The 22,837-nt window shown below is 42.7% G+C and overlaps 1 protein-coding gene across 2 annotated transcripts in view; it reads right to left on the reverse strand.

Moving 5' to 3' along the window:
• GPRC5B (G protein-coupled receptor class C group 5 member B) overlaps positions 1 to 22,837 on the reverse strand; it is a 54,250-nt gene that overhangs the window by 9,933 nt on the left and 21,480 nt on the right. Inside the window, exon 4 of one of the 2 annotated variants that reach the window (XM_082362572.1) lies at positions 17,757 to 18,299. The exons of the other annotated variant lie outside the window; for it this stretch is intronic. Coding sequence (XP_082218698.1) covers positions 18,168 to 18,299 — 132 coding nt within the window. The 3' untranslated portion in view covers positions 17,757 to 18,167. Of the gene's footprint in view, positions 1 to 17,756; positions 18,300 to 22,837 lie in introns of those variants that run through there. 2 annotated transcript variants of the gene reach the window in all.

Here is a 22,837-nt window from a genome sequence, read left to right on the forward strand (position 1 = left end):
ATGCTTCCAACCATTAGTTTCATTCCATCATCTGACTGTTCAGCATTCTTCTTTGCCATTATATAGACGCAGAACGCTTTTGTAGGATTTAGATAAATCCACAGATGCCTGGAAGGCTCAAGGCACCAAATTGGATTAAGTTTCCCATTTATCAGCTGTATAACCTTGTGGCGGTTGCTTAATCTCTCTGTGACTCAGTTTGCATGGCAATAAGATGGAAACACTAATGTTAGTAACCACCCCATAGGGTTTTTGTAAGGATTAAATGAACCGGAATAGTGTCTGGCTGAAAAAACAAAGTGATCACTAAATGGTAACTATTATTAGTAATGTAAATGCTCAACATATGGCTAATATACATTGTTATTAAGAATATGGGGGGCTTCGCTGGTGGCTCAGTGGTTAAGAATCTGCCTGCCAATGCAGGGGACACGGGTTCAAGCCCTGGTCCGGGAAGCTCTCACATGCCGCAGAGCAGTTAAGCCCGTGCGCCACAACTACTGAGCCTGCGCTCTACAGCCCACAAGCCACAACTACTGAGCCTGTGTGCCAGAAGTACTGAAGCCTGCGCTCCTAGAGCTGGTGCTCCACAGCAAGAGAAGCCACAGCAATGAGAAGCCCCCGCACCCCAAGGAAGAGTAGCCCCCGCTTGCAGCAACTAGAGAAAGCCCACGCGCAGCAACGAAGACCCAATGCAGCCAAAAATAAATAAAATAAATAAATACGGGCTCTGGGGTCTGAATGAACCGAGTCCTGCCTCCTACCATCAGTGGTCAGGGCAAGGCACTCATCCTCCTGAAGCCATTTTCTCCTCTGTTATGTGGGGACAGTTAGGGCCCATCCGAGAGGGCTCCTGTGAGGATTAAATAATATTAAATACCATGTATTCTATTAAATAGATCCCTGGCACAAAGTGAATGATCAATAACTGGTGGCTGATTTTAGTAATATTTTTTAAACTGTCAAGAAAAACAGGGGCTTCCATGGTGGCGCAGTGGTTGAGAATCTGCCTGCTAGTGCAGGGGACATGGGTTCGAGCTCTGGTCTGGGAAGATCCCACACACCACGGAGCAACTAGGCCTGTGAACCACAACTACTGAGCCTGTGCGTCTGGAGCCTGTGCTCCGCAACAAGAGAGGCCACGATAGTGAGAGGCCCGCGCAACGCGATGAAGAGTGGCCCCCGCTTGCCGCAACTAGAGAAAGCCCTCGCACAGAAACGAAGACCCAACACAGTCAAAAATAAATAAATAAATAAATGAATAAATTAAAAAAAAAAAAAAGAACAACAAAAACAAAAACAAAATGTATGCCAGGTGCTTTACCTGCAGCAGTGGTTCTCACTCCTGGCTGCAGATTAGAATCCCCTGGGGGAAATTTACAAGGATGTGTCAGGCCAGAGGCCAGAGAAAGTGACTACATGTGTTTATTCTTAGGAGTGGATTTGTTGTAACCACATCAGCAAAATCCTGATACTATGGATTAGCTGCAAGACTCCAGTAATAGCTTTGGATTCAAAATCTTCCTTTGCAAGGGTTCTTCTCACTAATGCAATATCATCTGGATTAAAATTCAGGGGATCTGAGTTCCTGGCCCAACTCTGCAATTTACCAGCTAGATGGGCCTTGCTCTCTTCTTTGAAAAGTGGAAGAAGTGAGCCAGGAAATCTATAAAACAGGAAATCTGATAGGTGTTTGCTGTAGAATCTCCTGCCTCCTGGGCAAAGAGGCCTATTGTTGGGCAAATCCAAACCCTGGAAAACTATTGCTCTTGTCTTGGTGGTGGTTGTTGGATTTGGGAGTTTGGTCTCAAGATCGAAGGCAAAAGCAATAGATGGGGAACATTCTGCGCTTTGCTGGAGAGAGTGGGGTGAGATAGTGAGAGCCAGAGAGTAACTGGGGAGGGGAGCAGAGGGAAGGGTAGCCTGGATATTTGGCACTTTAGGAGAATTTGTGGGGGACGAGTAAGGATGTTTAAAGGCAGTTTCTCTTTGGTCATATATTTGAGGAGTGGGAAGCATATTTCCTAGATTGAGGGCCTTCCTATCACCACACCTGGGTCTGTCACACCCAGGGGTGACTTTCTGAATGAAAATGGAGCTTACAGAGGAAGGGTGATGGGAAATCTCTTCTGCCATGGTGTCCAGCCTGCAGGACAGTGTTACCTCTATCCTTAGCTGCCACACCTGGGTGTCTGCAAAGATCCACGGTCCTTATGAAAGCCTCATGTGTGCCTACCACGTACCTTAAATATATTATTATATTTTTAATCTTCACAACAAATGGAATGAGCATGAACTATTATCACCCCTATCTTTCAGGGGAGGAAACTGTCTCAGAGGTTAAGTCACTTGGTTTTGGTCAACAGCTGCTAAAGAGCAGAGCTGAGGACATTTACAACTTTCCACAACATCATACTTCCTTGCTGTTCTCACACCCTTCCTTTCCACCAGTCCATGAATGGGTAGGCTGTGGGAGAGGTCTGGAATCCATGCTCTCAAAAGTGCAACAGAAGTTCAATGCAGAAACGAAGGCCACACCATAAAAAGCAATGAAGGACTGATACATGCTCGAACGTGGACGAACCTTGAAAACTGAAAAACTTGAAAGCTTGCTAAGTGCAAGAAGACAGACACAAAAGACTACATATTATATGATTCCATTTATGTGAAATGTCCCGAATAGGAAAGTCTATAGAGATAGAAAGTAGATTAGTGCTTGCCTAGGGCCAGGAGGCTGAGGGAATGGTGGTGATAGCTGAAAGGTATGGGGATTCTTTGGGCGATAATGAAGATGTTGTAAAATTGATCGTGGTGACGGTTGCACCTGTCTGTGAATATACTAAAAACCATTGAATTGCGTACTTTAAATGAGTGAATTGTGTGGTATGTGAGTTATATTTTCATAAATCTGTTACATAAAATAAAAATGAAGGCACAGACTCCCTCACATCCATAAAGATGGATACTATCAAAAAATAGACAATAACAAGTATTGGTGAGGATGTGGAAGAATTGGACCCATTATACATTGTTAGTGGGAATGTAAAATGATGCAGATAAAGCGGTTCCTTAATAAATTTTTCATTGGAATTACCATATGATCCAGCAATTCTACTTTGGGGTAAATACAAGAAAGAGAGCAGAGACTCAATGAGATATTTGTATACATATGTTAATGGTAACATTATTCACGGTAGCCAAAAGGTAGAAGTAACCCAGGTGTCCATCAGTGGATGAATAGATAAGAAATATGTGGTATGTCCATACAAGAGAATATTATTCAGCCTTAAGAAGGAAGTTCTGACACATGCCATAATGTGGATGAACCTTGAGGACATTATGCTAAGTGAAATAAGCCAGTCACAAAAAGGCAAATACTGTATGATTCCACTTAAATGAGATTCTTAGAATAGTAATATTCGTAGACACAGAAAGTAGGATGGTGGTTGCCACAGGCTGGGAGGAGGGGAGAATGGGGAGTTCTTGTTTAATGGGTACAGAGTTTCTGTTTTGCAAGATGAAAAGAGTTCTAGAGATGGATGGTGCTGATGGTTGCACAATATGAATGTACTTAATACCACTGAATTGTGCACTTTAAAATGGTTAAGATGGTAAATTTTATGTTATGTGTATTTTACCACCATAAAAAAAATTAGGAGGAAAAACAGTGAAGGCACAGACCCCAAATTACCTCATGGATCGCTCCCTTACCTCCATCAGGCTCTGCTTAATGTCATCTTCTCAGTGTGCCCTCCCTGACCCCCCGACCCCCATCCCTCTGCCCTGCTTGTCCCCAGCTAACATGTTATCTACAGGGTGATTCAAAAAGAACTGACTGCTTCCAAAATTTTATTACAACCTGCATGGGCACAGATTAAGAACTTGGTGTCAGTGCCAACTCTTCTTTGCAGCTTTGGAGAAATAAAGAAATGTGTGATTGCCCTTCAACCCTGGCTACAATAAAGGATCTGGGACAATGCCAGCTCCAGGATGGCTGGGTGCCCCGTGTCCTGTGTTTGTTCCGGGGGCTACATGTAGAGGATCTGTTATGTTGTAATTATTATGTTAGTTCCTTAACAAATTGTCTTTGACTATGTGATGTATTTAATTGTATTTAGTCACCGATTAATAATTGTTTAAGTTTTTAATTCTTTTGAATTGCCCAGGATTTTAATGATTTATTTCGTTTATTGTTTGTGTGACTGCACTAGAATATGGAAGCTTCCTGTGGCAGCTTGGATGTTTTTTCCTTTCCGTGTCGTTCACCGCTTTATCCCAACTCCTAGCACAGTGCCCAGCATGTATGTGGTAGATGTTCAAGAAAGATTTTGTTGATTAAATGACTGAATCTGTGTTACACAATACCCTTCCCAAATCATCCAGCTTGGTAAACACCCTATGGACAAAGTCAATCTAAGGTAAACAGAACTGTTTCCAAGCAACCAAGCAAACAAATAAATAAAAGGAGATATATTATCCATCTTTTGTAAAATAATAAAAAGGACTGTTCACACTCCTGTGTGCTTACTATGAAGCAAGCAATGTTCCAAGCACATCTTTAGTAGGAACTCAGTCTTCTCAGCAGCCCTTTGAAGTAGGTACTGTATGGTCTCCATTTTATAGATGAAGAAACTGAGGCACAGAGAGGTTGAACAATATACCCAGGGCCACCCAGCAAGGAAGTAGCAGACTGGGCAGCTTGGGAGTCCTTCCTCTTCCCCACCTCTGATGCCGCAATGCACAGATGTTATTTATGGAGTTAAGCTCCGGAGAAATTTGTTGGTGTTTTGTTTCATGCGAAATCCATCAGGACCCAACCTCTGATTAAATTGCTGAGAGCATGAAGCACATGTTCCCTTACGCCTGTTAGCCTGGTTTAAAGGGCAATGGTCCCACCCATCTAATTGTCCCGCCTTCTCTCTATAAGTGCCAGTCCGACCCTGTTGACGCATGGTATTCACCCTGAGGATCTAAATTTAGGATCTGAGCAGCTAAAGTCTCTTGCCAATTTTCAGATTTGACTCTCATTAGTCCAGGACATGGAAAATTTTAAAAGTATAGAGCTATGGAGGCTAGATGTTAAGAAGGACAGACTGATTCCTTTTAGAATAACTTAAAAACTGTCCCTTTATCAAAGTAATACATTCTCATTCTGCAAAATACAGAAAAGTATCAAGAGATCAAAAAAGGGTATCCACCATGCTGTCACTGATAATACTTTGGTGTATAGAAAGACTTTTTAAAAAGTGCTTTATTTTCTCCCATGAGCAGGAGGGAGGTAGAGGAGACTGAGTCTGTTGTATGTGTTCCGCTTTCACCATGTGACTTGGAGTTGCCCTCACTTGCTTTTCGTGGTATCTGAAGACTTGTCATTTAAGAGGTTTCAGAGTGACCTTTGAAGCTGTCCAAGTGAGCAGCTAATAGTGGCAACAAGAGTACTGGGCCTGGAGTCCCAAGATTTATATTCAAACCCTGATTGGAAGCTTCCTAGCTGTGTATCTTTGAGCAAAGCACTTAACCTTCCTGATCTTCCATCTTCTAACTGTAAAATGAAATTAACACCCTCCTAAAAGCTCAACTGAGAGGCAAGGTTATTTGAGTTAAAAAGACTTGAGCTAATGCTCACCTATAAATTCTCACTGGCTGTGTGACCTTGAGAAAGTTACTTAACCTCTCTGACCTTCCGTTTCTTCATCTGTACGATAGAAATTATAAAAGTATTCCCATCACTGGATCCTAAAGAAACCCATATGAGACAGTGCATGTAACACATTTAGTCCAATACTCACAGACAGTAGGGGTTCAATAATGATCAATGACTATTGTAAATAATACAGTTTTTGAATCGTGTTTTTCCCACTGTGGATGGTGAAAACAATTAGTGGATCGCCACATGCATTTTTAAAAATGAAATAATCTCACTTCTTACATTTAAGTCTTTAATCCATTTTGAATTTACTTTTGTATATGGTGTGAGAAAGTAGTCCAGTTTTATTCTTTTAAATGTGAGACCTGGAACCATAAAACTCCTAGAAGAAAACACAGGCGGTACATTCTTTGACATCAGTCTTAGTGATTTTTTTGGATATGTCTCTTCAGGCAAGGGAAATAAAAGCAAAAATAAACAGATGGGACCACATCAAACTAAAAAGTTTTTGCACAGAGAAGGAAACTATCAACAAAACGAAAAGGCCACCTACTGAATTGGAGAAGATATTTGCAAATGATGTATCTGATAAGGGGTTAATATCCAAAGTATACAAAGAACTCATACAACTCAACATCAAAAAACCCCCCAAACGTTTAAAAATGGACAGAGGATCTGAATAGACATCTTCCCCATGTACCAGCCAGCTTTAGGTCAAGATACGGAACATTTCCATTATTCCTGAAGGCTCCGCCATGCCCCATCCCAGTCAATCCACCCCACCCACCTCATCTTCCTAACCTCTCACCCCCCCTGCCCCCCAGGTAATCACTGTTTTGGTTTCTATCATCCTCGACTAGTTTTACCTGTTTTTTGATCATCATTTAAATAAAAATCTTTTATATCTGGCTTCCTCACTCCACATTTTGTGTGATTCAGCCATCTTGGTTGTATCAGTAATTTGTTCTTTTTCACTGGTGGTGTAGTATTCCATTGTGTGAATATACTACAGTTGTTTATCACTCTACTCTTGATGGATATTTGAGTTGTTTACAGTTTTTAGTTATTATGAATAAAACTGCTATGAGCATTCCTGGTAGATATCTAAGAGTATCTCTTGAGTGTACACCTAGGAGTAGAATTCCTGGATCATGGTCCATTAGATCTTTTTACAAAAATAAATCCCCATATGAGAAATGTTTCCAGCAAACGGTGCCAGGAAAAATGTAGCTCCCCTTGGGGAAATGGTTTGCTTCTTCCCTAACTTTACCTTTTTGCCTAGTCTGCCAGGAAGCTCAGTTCAATTTAAACCTCATTTATAGCAACTTACTGACTCTTCTTGGTTAGCATATTTAAATTCTCCATTTCTCTTCAGACTTGGTTTTCTTTTTTCTATTTTTATTAGCTATATATTTTTTTGTAAATTATCTGAAATTCTTTTAGAGAGGAAGCAGGATATAAATACATTCAGGAAGAAAATAGGTATTTGCCTTGTTTACAGCACAAAGAGAATGTGAATCTCACATGAGATAATGTACATGAGAGAACATTAAACACTGAGAAGCCCGGCCTGGAGGAGTTGTCATTAGTGTGTATTCGACTCTTGCAGAGGTGTGAGCTTTATCAGCTTTGTAGAAAAGGAGAATACTGCTGGCACTTGTTTTAACAGAATTTTTAAAAATAACTTTCTTCTTAACTGATTAGAAAAGTAATACTTACGCTTTGTGGAAAATTGAACGAAAAAGTAGATAATTCTAAGTCTCGCCATCCAGAGATAACTGCTATCAAAAGGTCCTCTTTCTTTTTTAAAAATAACTTTATTTAGATATAATTCATATATCATACAATTCAGTGACATTTAGTATAGTCCCAGAATTTGCCACCATTACTACAATCAATTTTAGCACATCTTCATCACCCCCAGAGGAAACCCTACTCCCGTTAGCTATAAGCCCGCAAGACTCCCATTCTTCCCAGCCCCAGACAACCACTAATGGACTTTCAATCTCTATAGATTTGCCTTTGTGACTGGCATCTTCACTTTGCATAGTGTTTTCAAGCTTCATCCATGTTGTAGCACATATTAGTACATCATTTCTTTTTATGACTTGTATTACTCGGCTGCCATAACAAAATACCATAGACTGGGTGACTTAAACAACAGACATTTTTTTCCCCACAGTTCTGGAGTCTGGATTTCCAAGATCAAGGTGCCAGCATGGTTGGGTCTGGTGAGAGCTCTCCTCCTGGTTTGCAGAAGCTGCCTTCTAGCTGTGTCCCCACATAGTGGAGGGAGAGTTCTTGTATCTCCTCCTCTTCTTATAAGGGTACCCGTTCTATCAGATCAGGGCTCTACTCTTATGACCTCATTTAACTTTAATCACCTCCTTAAAGGCCCTATCTCCAGTACAGTCACATGTGCGGGTTTAAGGCTTCAACATATGGATTTGAGGGGGATACAACTCATGACCAGATAATATTCCATTGTATGGATGTATCACATCTGTGCATCTCTTCATCAGTTGATGGACATTTGAGTTGTTTTCACATTTTGGCTATTATGAATAATGCCGCTATGAACATTCATGTACAATATTTTGTGGGGACACGTGTTTTCATTTCTCTTGGGTATATAGTAAGGAGTAGAATTCCTGGGTCATATGGTAACTCTAGGTTCAGTTGGTTGAGGAACTGCCAGATTGTTTTCAGAGCGGTTGCGCCATTTTACATTCCCACCAGCAGTGGATGAGGGTTCCAATTCTTACACATCCTCACCAGCACTTATTATCTGTCTGTTGGACTATAGCCATCCTTGTGGATGTTAAGTGGTATCTCAGTGTGGTTTGATTTATGTTTCTCTAATGCCTAATGATGTTGAGTATCTTATTAGGTGCTTATTGGCCGTTTGTATAGCTTCTTTGGAGAAATGTCTGTTCAGATCCTCTGCCTTTTTAAATTGGATTGTCTGTCTTTTATTGAGTAGTAAGGATTTCTTAAAATGTACTTTAGACACAAGTCTCTAATCAGAGATATGATTTGCAGTTGCATGGGTTGTCTGTTCACTTTCTTGAAAGTGGTGTATTTTGAAGCATGAAAGTTTTAAATTTTGATGATGTCCACTTTATTTTTTCATTTGTTGCTTGTGCTTTTGGTGTCATATTTAAGAAACCATTTTCTAATCTGTTGGACCATGGACCATGTCTAAACCACTTTTTTCCACTCACTTTTTCCCAAGAGCTTTATGGTGTTAGGGATTTTATTTAGGTCTTTGACCCATTCTGAGTTACTCTTTGTATGTGGTGTAAGGTAAGGGTCCACCTTTATTCTTTTGCATGTGGATATCCAGTTGTCCCGCAGCATAGGTTGAAGAGACTATTCTTTCCCCCATTGAATGGTCTTAGCACCCTTGGTGAAAATCAGTTGACCATAAATGTAATAAATAAATAAATAAATTTAATAAATAAGTGTAAGTGTTCACTTCTGGATTTTCAGGTCTATTACACTGATTTATATATTTATCCTTATGCCAGTACCACCCAGTCTCAATTACTGTCGCTTTTAATAAGTTTTTAAATGGGAAAGTGTGAGTCCTCCAACTTTGTTCTCTTTTTTCAAGACTGTTTTGGCTATTCTGGGTCCCTTGAACTTCCAGTTGTCATCTTTCATGTCAATCTTTTTGAAATGGATCTCTATCTTTAAGTTTACATCAGTGAGATCATACTTCATAGCAGTTATTTTCATGTACCCTTGCTTTTTTCACCTAGCTTTACATGGTAAACATATCTCCCTATATTATAAACTTATTTTACATGATTAGCTACATAATTTTTTTCTCATTGGACACTTCTTTCTAAGTTTCACCGTTATAAATATTGCTGCCGTGGCTGCCTTCATTCCTAAGAGAATTTAATTTCATTTGTGCAGCTATTGAAGATATTTTTACATATTGAAAACGTTAATCTTTTAATTCAAACTTTGAGATGATTTCCTGAAGAGCAGTAGACTAGGGACAGGCAAATGAGGTGTCAAATCCCACATGTGCATCTTAGAAAAGTCACTTACCTTTCAGAGCCTGTGTTCTCATCTGAAAATTGGAGATAATAATACCTTCAGAGAGTCGTTTTGAAGATTAAAGACAACATAGGGATATATGACCTTGTACACCACCTGACTTATTGTAAGAACTCAATAAATAGTACTTATAATGATTATTAGTATTTTCATCAGTGTTGTTGTTATTGTTGCTAGCTATATTAAAGTTGCAACAGGCAGCGGAAATGGAGCGGCCTACCTGTGAGGAAATGGTGAGGTGACATTCATGTCTTTCCTATCAGCCTGGGAATTGCAATCAGAATGAGTAGACATTAAACGTTTTCTCGCATCAGCCAAAGAGAAGTGTTTTGATACCATGCACCAAATAAATGTCCATATTCCTAAATATTTGTACGTATCTAAGATCAGTGTCTTAGGATCGTTTCCCAGCAATGGCTGTGAGAGGGTTTAACCCAATTCATGTAACTCTTGAAGATATTGTTTGCATATTGAAAACACTTATCTTTCAATTCAAACGTAGATTAGCTCCAAGAGAGCATGGCTCTGTCTGGCACGTTCGTCATTTTCGGTCTTGAGTCAACAAACACAATAGGTGCTGGCAAAGGAAGGCAAGAGGGAAGGCGGCAGACCCCAAGTTATAGTTTGTTATATTTTGCCTAGGAAACCAGGCAAACAGCGGTTTGAACCCTGACGAGGACCGCCATTTATTAAGCACCTGTTGCATCTGCTGTGTGCCAGGCACTCTTCTGGTGGATTTGTGTATGTGATCTCAGTTAATGTATTTAAATATCAAGATTACCCTGTGCAATAAGATCCGCAAGGAACCCATTTTTACAGGTGAGGGAACAAGCTCTGAGAGGGTTAGCGACTAGGCCAAAGGCATGCTGGTAGTAAGTGCTAGAGACTGGATGCAAATACTTGCCTCTCCGATACTAAAGTCTGGGCATCCCTGCTGACCTGGAGAATCCTTTATATTGCTGGAAAAGATGTGTGTCCTTTTTTTTTTTTTTTAATTTATTTATTTATTATTTATGGGTGTGTTGGGTCTTCGTTTCTGTGCGAGGGCTTTCCCCAGTTGCGGCAAGTGGGGGCCACTCCTCATCGCGGTGCGCAGGCCTCTCACCACCGCGGCCTCTCTTGTTTCGGAGCGCAGGCTCAGTAATTGTGGCTCATGGGCCCAGCCGCTCCACGGCATATGGGATCCTCCCAGACCGGGGCTCGAACCTGTGTCCCCTGCATTGGCAGGCAGACTCTCAACCACCGCGCCACCAGGGAAGCCCGATGTGTGTCCTTTTGACAGTCTGAAGTCTGAGAGAGAAAGGCCTGGGGGCTCCCAAAGGAAGCTAGAGTAGGGTTTCATTCATTGGTTCAGCCAAGATTGATCGAGCGCCTGCTCTGGGCGCAGGACTGGACCTGCCACATGCTGGAGGTTCAATGGAGAACATAAGCCAACACGTTGTTCTACTCGAAACTCAAGCCTAGTGGGGAAGCCAGACACTATTCCAATAGTCACGTGAATTCATGATTACAGACTGTGATGAGTGCTCCGAAGAAGTTCAGGATGCCTCAAAAGACTTAAGCAGTGGGTTTGAATAGGTTCCCCTAGAAATTAACTAGATGTGAATGGCAGGGAGGGCTTTTGGATGAGGGAAGGATGGAGGCAAAGACCCTGAGCCTGGAAGGGGGACTGAAAGAAGGCCTGAGCGATGAGAGCAGGGTGCGAGGCACCGGGGAGCTGGGAGGGAGCAGTGGCCTCGGGGGACTTTGGGCTTGATCCTGAGGGCAGCAGGGAGCCTTTAAAGGGCTTTAGCAGGGCAGTGGCATCATCAGATGGGCTTTATAGAAAGATGAGCATGGCTGCAGGTGGGAGATGGACCTGATGACCTGGTAGCAGTGGAACTGGACAGAAGTGGGTGGGTTTAGGAGACATTTAGAGGGTAAAAATGACTAGGTGATATGAGTGATCCTTTCTAAAAAGTAGTTTTGTTTGGGGGTCAGTAAGTTTCTCACCAACATCAGGGCTTGAAAAATTCAAATTTTCTTTTCAGTACACCAGTCGGCTTCCTATTAGAAAGAACTCTGTAGTTGAAACTCTTGGAATGTTACTTCCCATCTCCTTCTTTTAAGGTTTGATAAAGTTGGCTTAGTCATCAGGGTTTCTTGACTGGAGCCCTCCCTGTCTGCCTCGGGTTCTGGACCAACTACCAAGATAATGAGTGAATACTGCGCCAGTCCCTAGTTACAGATTGAAATAGTTTCTCAATTAGTTATTAGCTTGTTACACTCACAGAGGAGCTATATAAAAATAAACTGGAGGATCTGTTTCCATTTCACTTAAAGGCAGCATTCAATATGCAGGGCTTCTGCCAGTCTGAACTGGATGAGAACTGTTTATAACCCGAGTTCATTCAAAATGCCTGGGATATTTCTAAAGGTTCAGTCTTGGCAGCGGCAGCTGAGAATGCAGAGATAAATAAGAAAGTCATAAGACACGGCTGACGGGGTTCTTCTGTGTTCATTCACACCCCTGACTCCCTAGGCTTTTGAAGACGCAGAATTTCGAAGGACAGCCTACTAGGTGGTGGCTATTTAAACTGCTGTGCTAAATCTCCAATCTTGATGCTAACTGCGAAATGGAGCTACCCTTGTAAATTCAGATGTAAAAAGAAAATACTAATAGATGTATAAACACATATGAGTAGGACATAAATCTCACTTACATGATTTAAAGAAAATTTGTTTAAATATTTGTTTGGAAAAAGCATATTTTCCAGCTTTTCTACAGCCACTGCATTGCCTATATAATTAAGAAATAATTTTATTGAGCATCTACCATGTGCCAGGCAATGGGTTACCATCTCATTTCACCCTCGCACTCTACTGAGAGGAAGGTCTTACTGTCCCCATTTTATGGGTGAGGGAGCTGAGGCTTCAAAGAGGTTAAGAGACTTGCTCAGGTCACCCAGTTGGTAAATGATGGTAAAAGCCAAGTCGCCTGGCTCCAGAAGGTGTGCCCTGAGCAACTAAGCTGTGCTCCAATGGCCCCATTTCTTCCCCTGTTGGAGCCTCAGTTTCCCTCATCTATGAAAAACATGGCTTTTATTAAATGTCTCCCTTTCCAGGAATCAAGATCCTTTCCAGGGTCAAAACTTGATGTTGAGATTCTGTTTTAATATAACTATTGTTGTCACTTCCGGCACCAAATGTTTCCATTTAAAATGCTACCTTCCAGGAGACTTCGCCCTGAGTTTACATTGTTTAGAAGTCAACAGCAGTAATTACTGCACATTCAAGACTGTCAAATCTGCCCCAGTGCCTTGCGGCTTCCAAGCTGGCTCAACTTTCCTCAAAATAACACAACCCAACATCTGGCACAGTTAAGAAAGGGGGGTAAACATACCGGACTATTGACATTACCCTCTACACGTCAACATTTCTTTCTTTTTAGAAAGAAAATCTTCCATGACATATTCTTCCACTGGGGACGTGAGGTTTTTTTTCATATTTTTTTCTATATTCTTCAGATTTTCTATAATGACTATGAACAGCTTTTATAATTGAAAAATAATCTTATTTTAAAAATTCAGTCCAGTAAAAACGGAAAAAAAAAAAACCTTGGTAATATATATTGTACACTCCCCTACCTCCTAATTAGAAAGTATACAGCCTGACTTTAAGCTTTGTTGGATTATTCTGGGTGGTGATCAGGGACCCCAATTCATACTCTGCATTAGTATGACATGATGGTTAAGACCATGGATTTTGGACTCAGACAGACCAGGCTTAGAGTTCTGGCAGGGCCATTTATTTAGCTCTGTGACCTTGGGCAAGTTGCTTAGTGTCTCTGAGCCTTAATTTTCTCGTTGGTAAATGGAAATAATGATAGCATCTACCTCCCAGAGTGGCTGGGGTGATTAACCGAGATGATACATTTGTGTAAAGCCCTGAACATAACGTCTAGTATTCAGTAAATGCAAATTTTCTACTTAATAGTGTGATACTGTTACTAATCTGTTTCAAGTGTGGAGCCCTCAGGGACTGTCGAGGCACCTTAGACTCTGTCCTGGATCTGAATGAAAACGTCCTCAGATTTTGATGCCTGTTCTCTTCCTCCCCATTTTCCTATTTTATTTTGTTTTATTTTATTTATTTAATTTTATTTTATTTTATTTTTTGTTGAGGTCAAACTCACAGACAGCAGGGTGCCCTAGTCCTAAGTGTACAGCACAGTGAACTTGTCTGTATGCACACACCACGTAACCAGCTCCCGGATCAGGATGACGAATGGGCTCCACCTCCAGGGGTTTCCTCGTGCTTCCACCCAGGCAGCAGCCAACCCCAAGGCAAACTCTATTTGGAATTCTATCACCACAGAATAGTTTTGCTTATTCTCAAACTTCACATAAATGGAAAGAGTATGGACTCTGTGCCTGGCTTCTTTTGCTGGCTATTACATCTGGGAGAGTCAACCAAAATGTTGAGGGCAGCAGTAGTTTCCTCTTTTTCACTGATGTGTAGTATTCTTTCCTGTGAATAGTATCACAATGTGTATATCTCTTATTGATGGACACTTGGGTTGTATCCAGTTTTTATGAACATTCTTGTATATGTTTTTTGGTGGATGTAAATACTCACTTCAGTTGAGGATTAGCCAGGAGTGGAACTGATGGGCCTGAGAGTATACACATAATACTTAATTTGGCAAGATCCTGCCGAATCATTTGCTAAAGTGTTGGCACTGTTTCCCATCCCCACTAGCGATGACTGAGCATTAAGTTGTCCTGCATCCTCACCAACACTTAGTGTGATGAGTCTTTTTCATTGTAATCATCCTGGTGGGTGTGTAGTGTCTGTCTCACTGTGGCTTTAATTTCTTTGATGCACACCTTTTTATGTGCTTATCAGCCATCGGGACACAAATTCATTTCTAAACTCAGTTATGCTCTGAGGAAATCTGGTAGCTCAGCTTGCCCGAATGATGCTTTAAGGATGGGCACACAAGCTCTGAGAGAGGTCTCAGAGACACTCCTGCAACTAAAACACCAGAGTTTGGGGCACACATTCCAAAACATCTACACTGGCTTCTTCTGCTTACTTTCAAATCCTTGGCCATGTTTGATAGCTGAGCTTGCAAGATAACTAACTAACTTTAAGATGATGAGTGACATGAGTTTTAAAAGATGCTAAGTGAACTCTTTAGCAGCATTTCAGCTTGTATTTCTACAGGCCACTCAGAGGAAAAGAGTCACATTTGTTGAATACCTACAACGTATCAGTCCCTGCACTGGGCACATTCGGTACATTATCTCCCTAATCTCATGAGGACTCTGTGAGGTCAAGATTATTTTACTTAGTTCAAACGATGAAATGTGGTTGGGGCTGGGGTCACCCAGCTATCAGATGGCAGAGCCAGGATTTGAACCCTGGGTCTGCTTGACACCAGAGTCTACCCTTCTGTGAGCAAGCAAACTGAGGGGGAAACATTACTTTTCTACCAATTCCTCAATCAGAAACTATTCCTAGCATACGTTTCATTAATATTTTTTCAGTGGTCACCTCTACTAGGGCAGCGTCACCCTTGGGTGGATCTCTCCCTGGGGTCTCCCAACAGTGGGTCTGCTGATACTGGGGGGCCAGCTCCCCTGGGACTCCCCAGTTCCCGACCTCTCCTCCTCCCTGCCTCTCCCCACCTCTGCGGTCTGCCTGACCGCAGTAACACCGTGTACATGTTGATGCCCTGACAGTCTGTTTATCTTCTGTCTGGTATATGTTGTTAGTTCTTTTAGAAAGTTTTCCGCAATGGTATAGCGATGCACGTGGACGGCAGACATTTGGGAAAACAAAAATTCACCCATTTCTTTTCAATTGTTTTCTCTATATTTAGTTTTTTTAAGAGTTGAAATGCTGGGCCACCACTTAGTTATGAATGTAATTTTTTTTTTACAGGGCAGTCACATTTAAAGGGTGTACTATGAACATCTCACTCAGGACTAAACATAAAATAGGAATCGCTTGTTTTCAAGAAAAATAAATTTTTTTTTTTCAGCAAAGCAAGAGAGAAAACAAGGGCAGAGATGACTGAGTGAAAGAACCTAGCTTCCACTTTACCTTTGGAGCCATCAGCTTTGTTGACTTTCAACACCACCAGACAGAAGCCACAGTGTCCCCCTTGGAGACATTGTTAACTTTTGGAATGGAGCAATTTAAAATTTGCATCATCAAAATTTATAGGAATTTTGTAAATTCCACTGTATTTTGCTCTTGGCATGTCTCCTTGTTCCTTCAAGCTTTGCAAAAGCACATTTTGAATGGTTTCATCCTATTTTATCAAGTTTATAAATTATCAGGTATCTACTCATTCCACAGGTGCTGGGCATTTTGGTTTTTCCTAAACTGTCTATGTGGGAAGAGATGTGGGAGCAGCACCTTTTGTTGCGTCTTCATTACAGAAATCTTCATCTCCCTGGGGAGAGAGACCACGACCCTGTGGAGGTTACGGGCATGAATGCAGGAGCCAGACAGCCCACAGTGTGACCCCAGGCTCCTTACGTAACCTGCGTGCCTCAGTCTCCTCATCTGTACGGTCATCGGGGAAAATAACAGCATGTACCTCACTGCCACTTCATATGCGCAAAGGGCCCAATAAGTACCATAGAAGTGTTGTCTTATTATTTACCCGGAATCCTAAAAGCTGGGTGCTAATTGGATAAAAAAAATATTTTAAGCAATATATATATATATATATATATATATATATCTATCTGACTTGAGAGTGTGAACCAGTCTTCTCTTTGTAACCCCAGGACCCATCTCCCATCTGTGTGATGGATGCACATTTACTGAAGCAGCTTCTCTCTTTGGTGTGTAAGCATCTCTAATTCCCTGTTAATTTTCCTGCCTCCCCCTCTGTGATCTTCTTGAGGTCAAAGACTGTGCCCTGAAAACAGTAATAGCTAATATGTAGCGTGTGCTTCTCTGGATCAGACTCAGTGCTGAGCACTTCGCGGGTCTTGCCCCTCCCAGGCCCTCAGGAGGCAGGGCCCCTCTCAGACGTGGGCCCTCAGGAAACAGGCACTGAGTGATAGCTGAGTGATCAGTGCTCTTTCCCAAACTTGTCACATCAGAAGGATCACTCAAAGCGCAGAGGTGGTGGGTGCTGATTCCCACTCACTCATCGAGATTCTGATTATCAAGGTTTGAGGCGGGGCCCAGGAATCTGTATTTTTGCCCCAGCTGGTCCTTTGTGCCGAGGCCACATCTGGGCAACACTGAGTGAGTAGCTGGATGACCCTGTGGTCCCTGAATTTCCTCCCTATGTCTTAGGCAGCTTCTCTAGCCATGTCTGGGGTTCTCAGCTCTGTCACTGAGTGACACAGGAGCGCGCGGGGGGCAGTGGAGAGGAGAGCGTAAGCGGGTCTCACTAGTATGCAAGACCTCTCTTGTCACGCTGCCTTTAACTGAAGCTGGAGGCCTGGCGCATCACTCTGGGATCTTCCGCTCTCTCAAGGCCTTCCGTAACTGGCTCCGCACCAGTCTACCAAGGGGTACAAGGGCAGCACAGGGCCATGGAGGCAGCCGTCTGTTGGTGCTGGAAGCCAACCACAGTGATGTCTCTAAACTAAGGTGGAAACTGGGGTCTTTCATCTCACTGCCTGCTCCCCTCCACTGCCTCTTCCCTTGCTCCCTCCTTCTACTGAATAACCTGCCTGTGCAAGCTTCCGCCAAGACCCGGAGGAGGAAAACCACTAAGGAGAGACGTTAGCTGCTTCTTAATTTTTAGCAAAGTAATCCCTGTACATGGTTGCCATGGTTACGGGTATAGAGGATAAAACAGGAGGATGAATGAGCATCATCTGTCACCCTCTTCTATGGCAGTCACTTTGAGCTCTGAGCTGTTCCTCTGGGTGGTTAAGGTTGGGGTTAGGGTTAGGGAAAAGTTTAGACACTATCTCCTGATTTCCTGATGTGACAGATGAGAATTAGCTCACTTAAATCCCATCCCCCCCCTCCCAAAAGAGTTAAATTGCTCTTTCCCGTTCCTTAATTAGTTGACTCTGTAGTTTCAAGTTACAGACAACCATCTTTATTTCTTCTTACCTTTTCTTGGGAGGAGATGAAATATACATATAATAGCGACCATAAAACACATAGAGCTATAAAGCAAACAGGTAACCACCATACCAGTTAAGGAAGTGGTACACTGTGAACTCTTTTAAGGCTCCCCCTCCCACCCTGAAGCCACTTACCCTAACTTTTGTGATAATCGTTCTCTTGCTTTTATTTAGATTCTCTTCATCTTTATATGCAACCCTCAACATTTAGATTTGCTATATATAGAATCACACTGTATGTATTATGATGTGCCTTGCATCTTTTCCTTCAATACTGTAAGCTAAGGTAAGCCGACACGGGTAGCGGTGGTTCGTTCAGGTCCAGTGCTGTATACTCGCTGTTCCAGTAAACCAGTTTATTTATGCGGCCAGCTGGTGATGGAGTTTCGGGCTGTTTCCAGTTTTCTGCCATCATGAACATCCTCATTGATGTCTGCCAGTAACGTGTGCAAGGGCTTCTGCAGGGGCTGGATACAGTACTGGAATCGCTGCATTGTGGGGAATGTACATGCTCAGTTTCACTTAATATTGCCAGTTTTCCAGTGTGTTTGCACCAGTGGGCAGTCCCCACCTCCAGAGATTCTGACTTGATTGGCTAGGGTGGGGCTGGCCACCAGGAGTGTTCAGAGTTCCAGGTGATTCCATCATGAGGCTTTACTTTACACCTTTACTTTCAGTCCGTCAACTCTAGTTAGTGTCTTGACTCTCCAACTTGAAGGAGTGTCCCCAACATCCCTTTCTACTCTCCTCCTTCAAGATTTTTGTATAATGATCTGAAAGAGAGAAGGGCTTTTTCCCAGGCAAGGTCAAAATGTAGGGGTGGGGAGGAGGGTCTCAAGGCATGACAGGATTGGTTAAAATACTGGGACAAAGGAAAGGCGTGCAGGTGAATTCTTCTTTCCAGCAGGGTTGAGGAACTAAAGAAAACCCAAGGCTTGGGAACTCCTCCCATCAGCCAATTCCTCTTTCCTTCCACGCTACCAGTAGCCTTAAGTGTCTGTCTGCCAGTTATAGGCCAGAGAGAATGTCATTCAAATGGCTTAAGTTTTGAGACTTTGAGACTCCTATGAACTGCCCTGAGGGTCTTTGCATTCACGTTTCCTTAAGGGACTGCAACCACGGTTTGGGTTTCTTGACCCTTAGCAAGAAAGATTCTTGACCCTGAATCTTAGCAACACACAGCTTTGAATAAGTACTGATGCCCGGGCCCCAGACCAATTACATCAGAATGTCTGGGGCAAGATCCAGGTACCAACAGGTTTCAGAAGCTACCCAGGTAATTCTTAAACGCAGCCAGCATAAAAAACCAGTGGTCAGTGGGTCTCAACTTTATCTAGTGTCCATCAGAATCACCGGGGGGGGGCTTGTTAAGAATACTGATGGCTGGGCTCCACCCCCAATTTTTGATTCTATAGGTCTGGGGTGGGGGCCTGGATGTGCATTTCTAATAGGTTCCCAGTGATGCAAACATTGCTGGTCCCCCAACCACACGTGGAAAACCATCCCGTGCCTGGGTTTCCCTGCACACCTGCCCGTGGGGATCTGGAACAGCCGTGTGCTGAGCTGCTCCTTCTGGTTGTGTGTGCCCCTTTCTACCTCTGTATTATGTCGTCAGGCTGGTAGCTTGAAATCAGACATGGAAACTGGCAAATGCTGCAAGTCAGAACTCCGCCACCCCAGCCTGTTGCTAAACGTTCATATCCTAGATTCCATCACGGGCCAGCGGGATACTGGGAGAGCACCTCCCAGGTATGGGTCATCCTTGCGCATGCACTGTCATCGTCAGTAGGCCTAGAGGCATACAGGGTCTTCACTGTGGTTACCTGTACAGCTTCCATAAATATGGAACAAAAATAGTACACATTGAAAAAAATTAATTTTCCTGTGACCATAGGTTCCTGGTATTGAAAATATTTTTCTGGTTTGAGTTATTAATACTAGTTCACAAAGCCAACTAAATACATTCTAAAATTTGATAGTTATTAAGTATAGAAAGTAAAGGAGACTCTGGGGATGCCAACATTTCAAATTGCATCTTTGTTTGGCACCTGGGGATTTTTTACACCCTGGGTAGTGCCAGGATGGGGAGAGGTAGGAAAGGGAAACGAGCAACTGCAAGTCCACGCAAGGAAGCCAAGATTTGGAAACTGTCTTTGAATAAACCATGACCAAGAACCCTTGGGAAGTCTTTGTGTAGCGCCAGCCTGAAGACTGCTGGGCTAGCCTGTTTAGTCCACTGCGCTGCATGTGATGGGGTCCGTGGCCAGCGTGTGCCCTCAGCCACTGGGAGGTCAGGCTCGACTGAAACCTCTGCTCTACACAGTACCAACCCCCAACACCCTTTCTACTCGAACACTGCTCTTCAAGCATGACCAGAGCCTGCAGCCTTGCTCTGAATAACCCTTCAGGCATTAACTTGGACACTAGAAGCGAAGATTTATTAAAAAGAGAGGGTCTTTCCAAATGGATCTCCCACCCACCAGGGGACTGGGTTTCCATGTATTTGGGGGAAGGGGCTTTTATCTATTGGGACAATTTCCCTTACAAATAATGCACTGCTCTGCGTTCAGCTAACTTTCCTGTTTGGCCGACTCAGGAAATCACCCGGATCACATTCTTGTCTGGACCATAAAAGACTAGAAAAGATTCTCTTGTGGCCTTGAACTGACCCCAGTGCTGTCCTGAGTTTTTAATTTTGGGTGTGGGGGGAACAGGGTGAGTGGTGACAGATTTGGTTGAGTCAAGAGCCTCGAATCTGTCATCATCTTTAGTAAAACTTCCTTCCTTCAGTGCCCCCGACCTGCAAAGCATACTTTTGACCTTCTTCTGAACTGAACTCAGAATGGCCGTGAACGTTACGTGAAGTGGCCTTGAAACTCCAGGTGCTGCCGGTGGAGGACAAAGGCCCTGTGTTCTTCCCCTGTAGATCCACGGGACCAGAACCATCGCAGCCGCTCAGTGGGTTTCGAAGCAACTGACTTCTGTGTATCCAAGTCTGCAGTTTCCAGATGCCAAGTCTGTCTAGGCTTGTAGACTGACCCTGACTTTCTCTTTCATTTCTTTGCAGTAAAATGCAAAATGGAGGATGGAGAAGAGGCTACAGCTAAGACTGCACAACCTTAACAGCTGTCGATATCTTTCCCCTCTTTGCTCCAATTACCCCACTTGAGGAAAATGTTCAAGTTATGCTTCCTCTATTGTGCTTTCTTGAACAACTAGATTTGGTGCATTCGGATAAGAATCTTTTCGTTGCAAACATGTTTTAGTGCAAATAGTTTATCATAAGAAAGTACTAGTTTTAACTTTCTGCATTATCCCCCAGTTTTATTCTTTCATCCGTATATTTCATCAGTGCTTCAGGAGTATTCTTCTACACCAACCACTGCTAAAATGTACAGTGAACTCTGATTCCAAGAGATGTTGAAGTTTTCTCTAGTTACCAGTTTCCCAGTTTTGGCCACCTTTGCAAAGATCCATATTTAAAATAAAGTCCCAAACCTCTGCAGTGGGTTTTAAGTTTATCTGGTGAGTACTCTTTTCATAAAAAAGTCATTATTGCCTGTGATCATTTCCCAAGGAGACTGACCCTTAACTTTGACTGCATCAAGATAAGACACTTAAACCCAGACAACAATAAAGATAAAGAATTTTTGTTGTCTAGGCCCTAAAGCATTATAGAAATTCCTCATTTTATGGGTAAACTGACTTATTACCCTCAATTGTGCTGCAGTTTGCTGTTAACCAGGATTCTCCCATTCAAAATGCCACGGACTTAGCCTCCAGGCGGATCTGAAAGCCAAGTAGTTGTATTGGGTTGTTTTGACAAGCTACCACACGTCTTAAGTAAATAGTAAAGCCTTTATTTTTTGTGTTAAGAACAGCATTTTGAAAATAAAACCTATTTGCCCATGCTTTACAATCTTTTAAATTTGTAATGTTTATATACAGTCGTTTATGGTACACATTGATTGTCTTGAAATTTCTTTAACGATTTTTTTAAAGTATGCAACAGTCAGCCAGGGGAGGATAAAGGTACATTATAAAACACACATTAATACATTTAATAAATATATATTATCTATCAAAAACGAGCCTTAGCTCTTTATCAATGAATAAAAAGCACCTGCTGAGAACTCCTGTAAGCTGGTATAATCATTGCATCATTGGATTATAAAAGCCACAATGCTCCCTTTCGGTTCGGGGTTCAACTCAGCCTTGCCTAACCAGGAAGACCACTCCCACTTTGCCCACGTTCTGTGGGCCCTGACAGAATCTGTGCTAAAACAGTGACTCCCCAGCTTTCAGCAACCAAATCTGCAGCCCTTGAGACACACAAAACTTCCCAGTTTGTCAATTCTTGGGGCCGATTGCTTCCCTCCCTCCACTCCATCTCCAGGGGAGGAATCCAGCACAGAATGACCGTTTTCTATTAGAGGGGAAAGAGTGGCTCTTATAGTCCCAAGGTGAGTTTGATAACTGGACCTGGAAAGATTTGTGCTTACAATTAGGTGTTTTGATCACACAGGCTCTCCTTCCAAGTCATCCTCCCCCAATGTCTTGTTTACATAAGCAGACCTTAAACAGAGGTGCCATTTAATTTTGTATTTAAACTTCACTCCATGGGGGCAGCTGGCTGCCACAGTCTCTTGGCAAAGATGTCTTTTCGCACCCTTCAGGTGAAGTCATTGGAAGAACAGTTCTCTGCCCTCTCCCCTCACTCCCCGTCTCCACCCTCACTGGGAGAGCATTCAGCCCACTCTTGACCTCAAAGCCAAAATAAAATAAAACCCAGAAGTGCAAAAACTACCAGAGATTTAAAAAGAAAAGAAAAGAAAAAGGTCTCATTAAGTGAGGTTTCCTGTGGCTCAAAGCCGGTTCCATTTCTACGGTGGTGAAACGTTCCTTTCCGCTTGTAGCCATCTATGCTGCGCCACCTGACACGCCTGGACCGCCAAGAACTTAGAGAGGACGTGACCATGTTTGCTCTCCCCTCTGCAAGGGGGGCTCTTGCAGCCTGAGTCGCTGA

The sequence above is a fragment of the Balaenoptera borealis genome, assembly GCF_965194805.1.
Source record: "Balaenoptera borealis genome assembly, chromosome: 16".
NCBI classification, from domain to species: domain Eukaryota; kingdom Metazoa; phylum Chordata; class Mammalia; order Artiodactyla; family Balaenopteridae; genus Balaenoptera; species Balaenoptera borealis.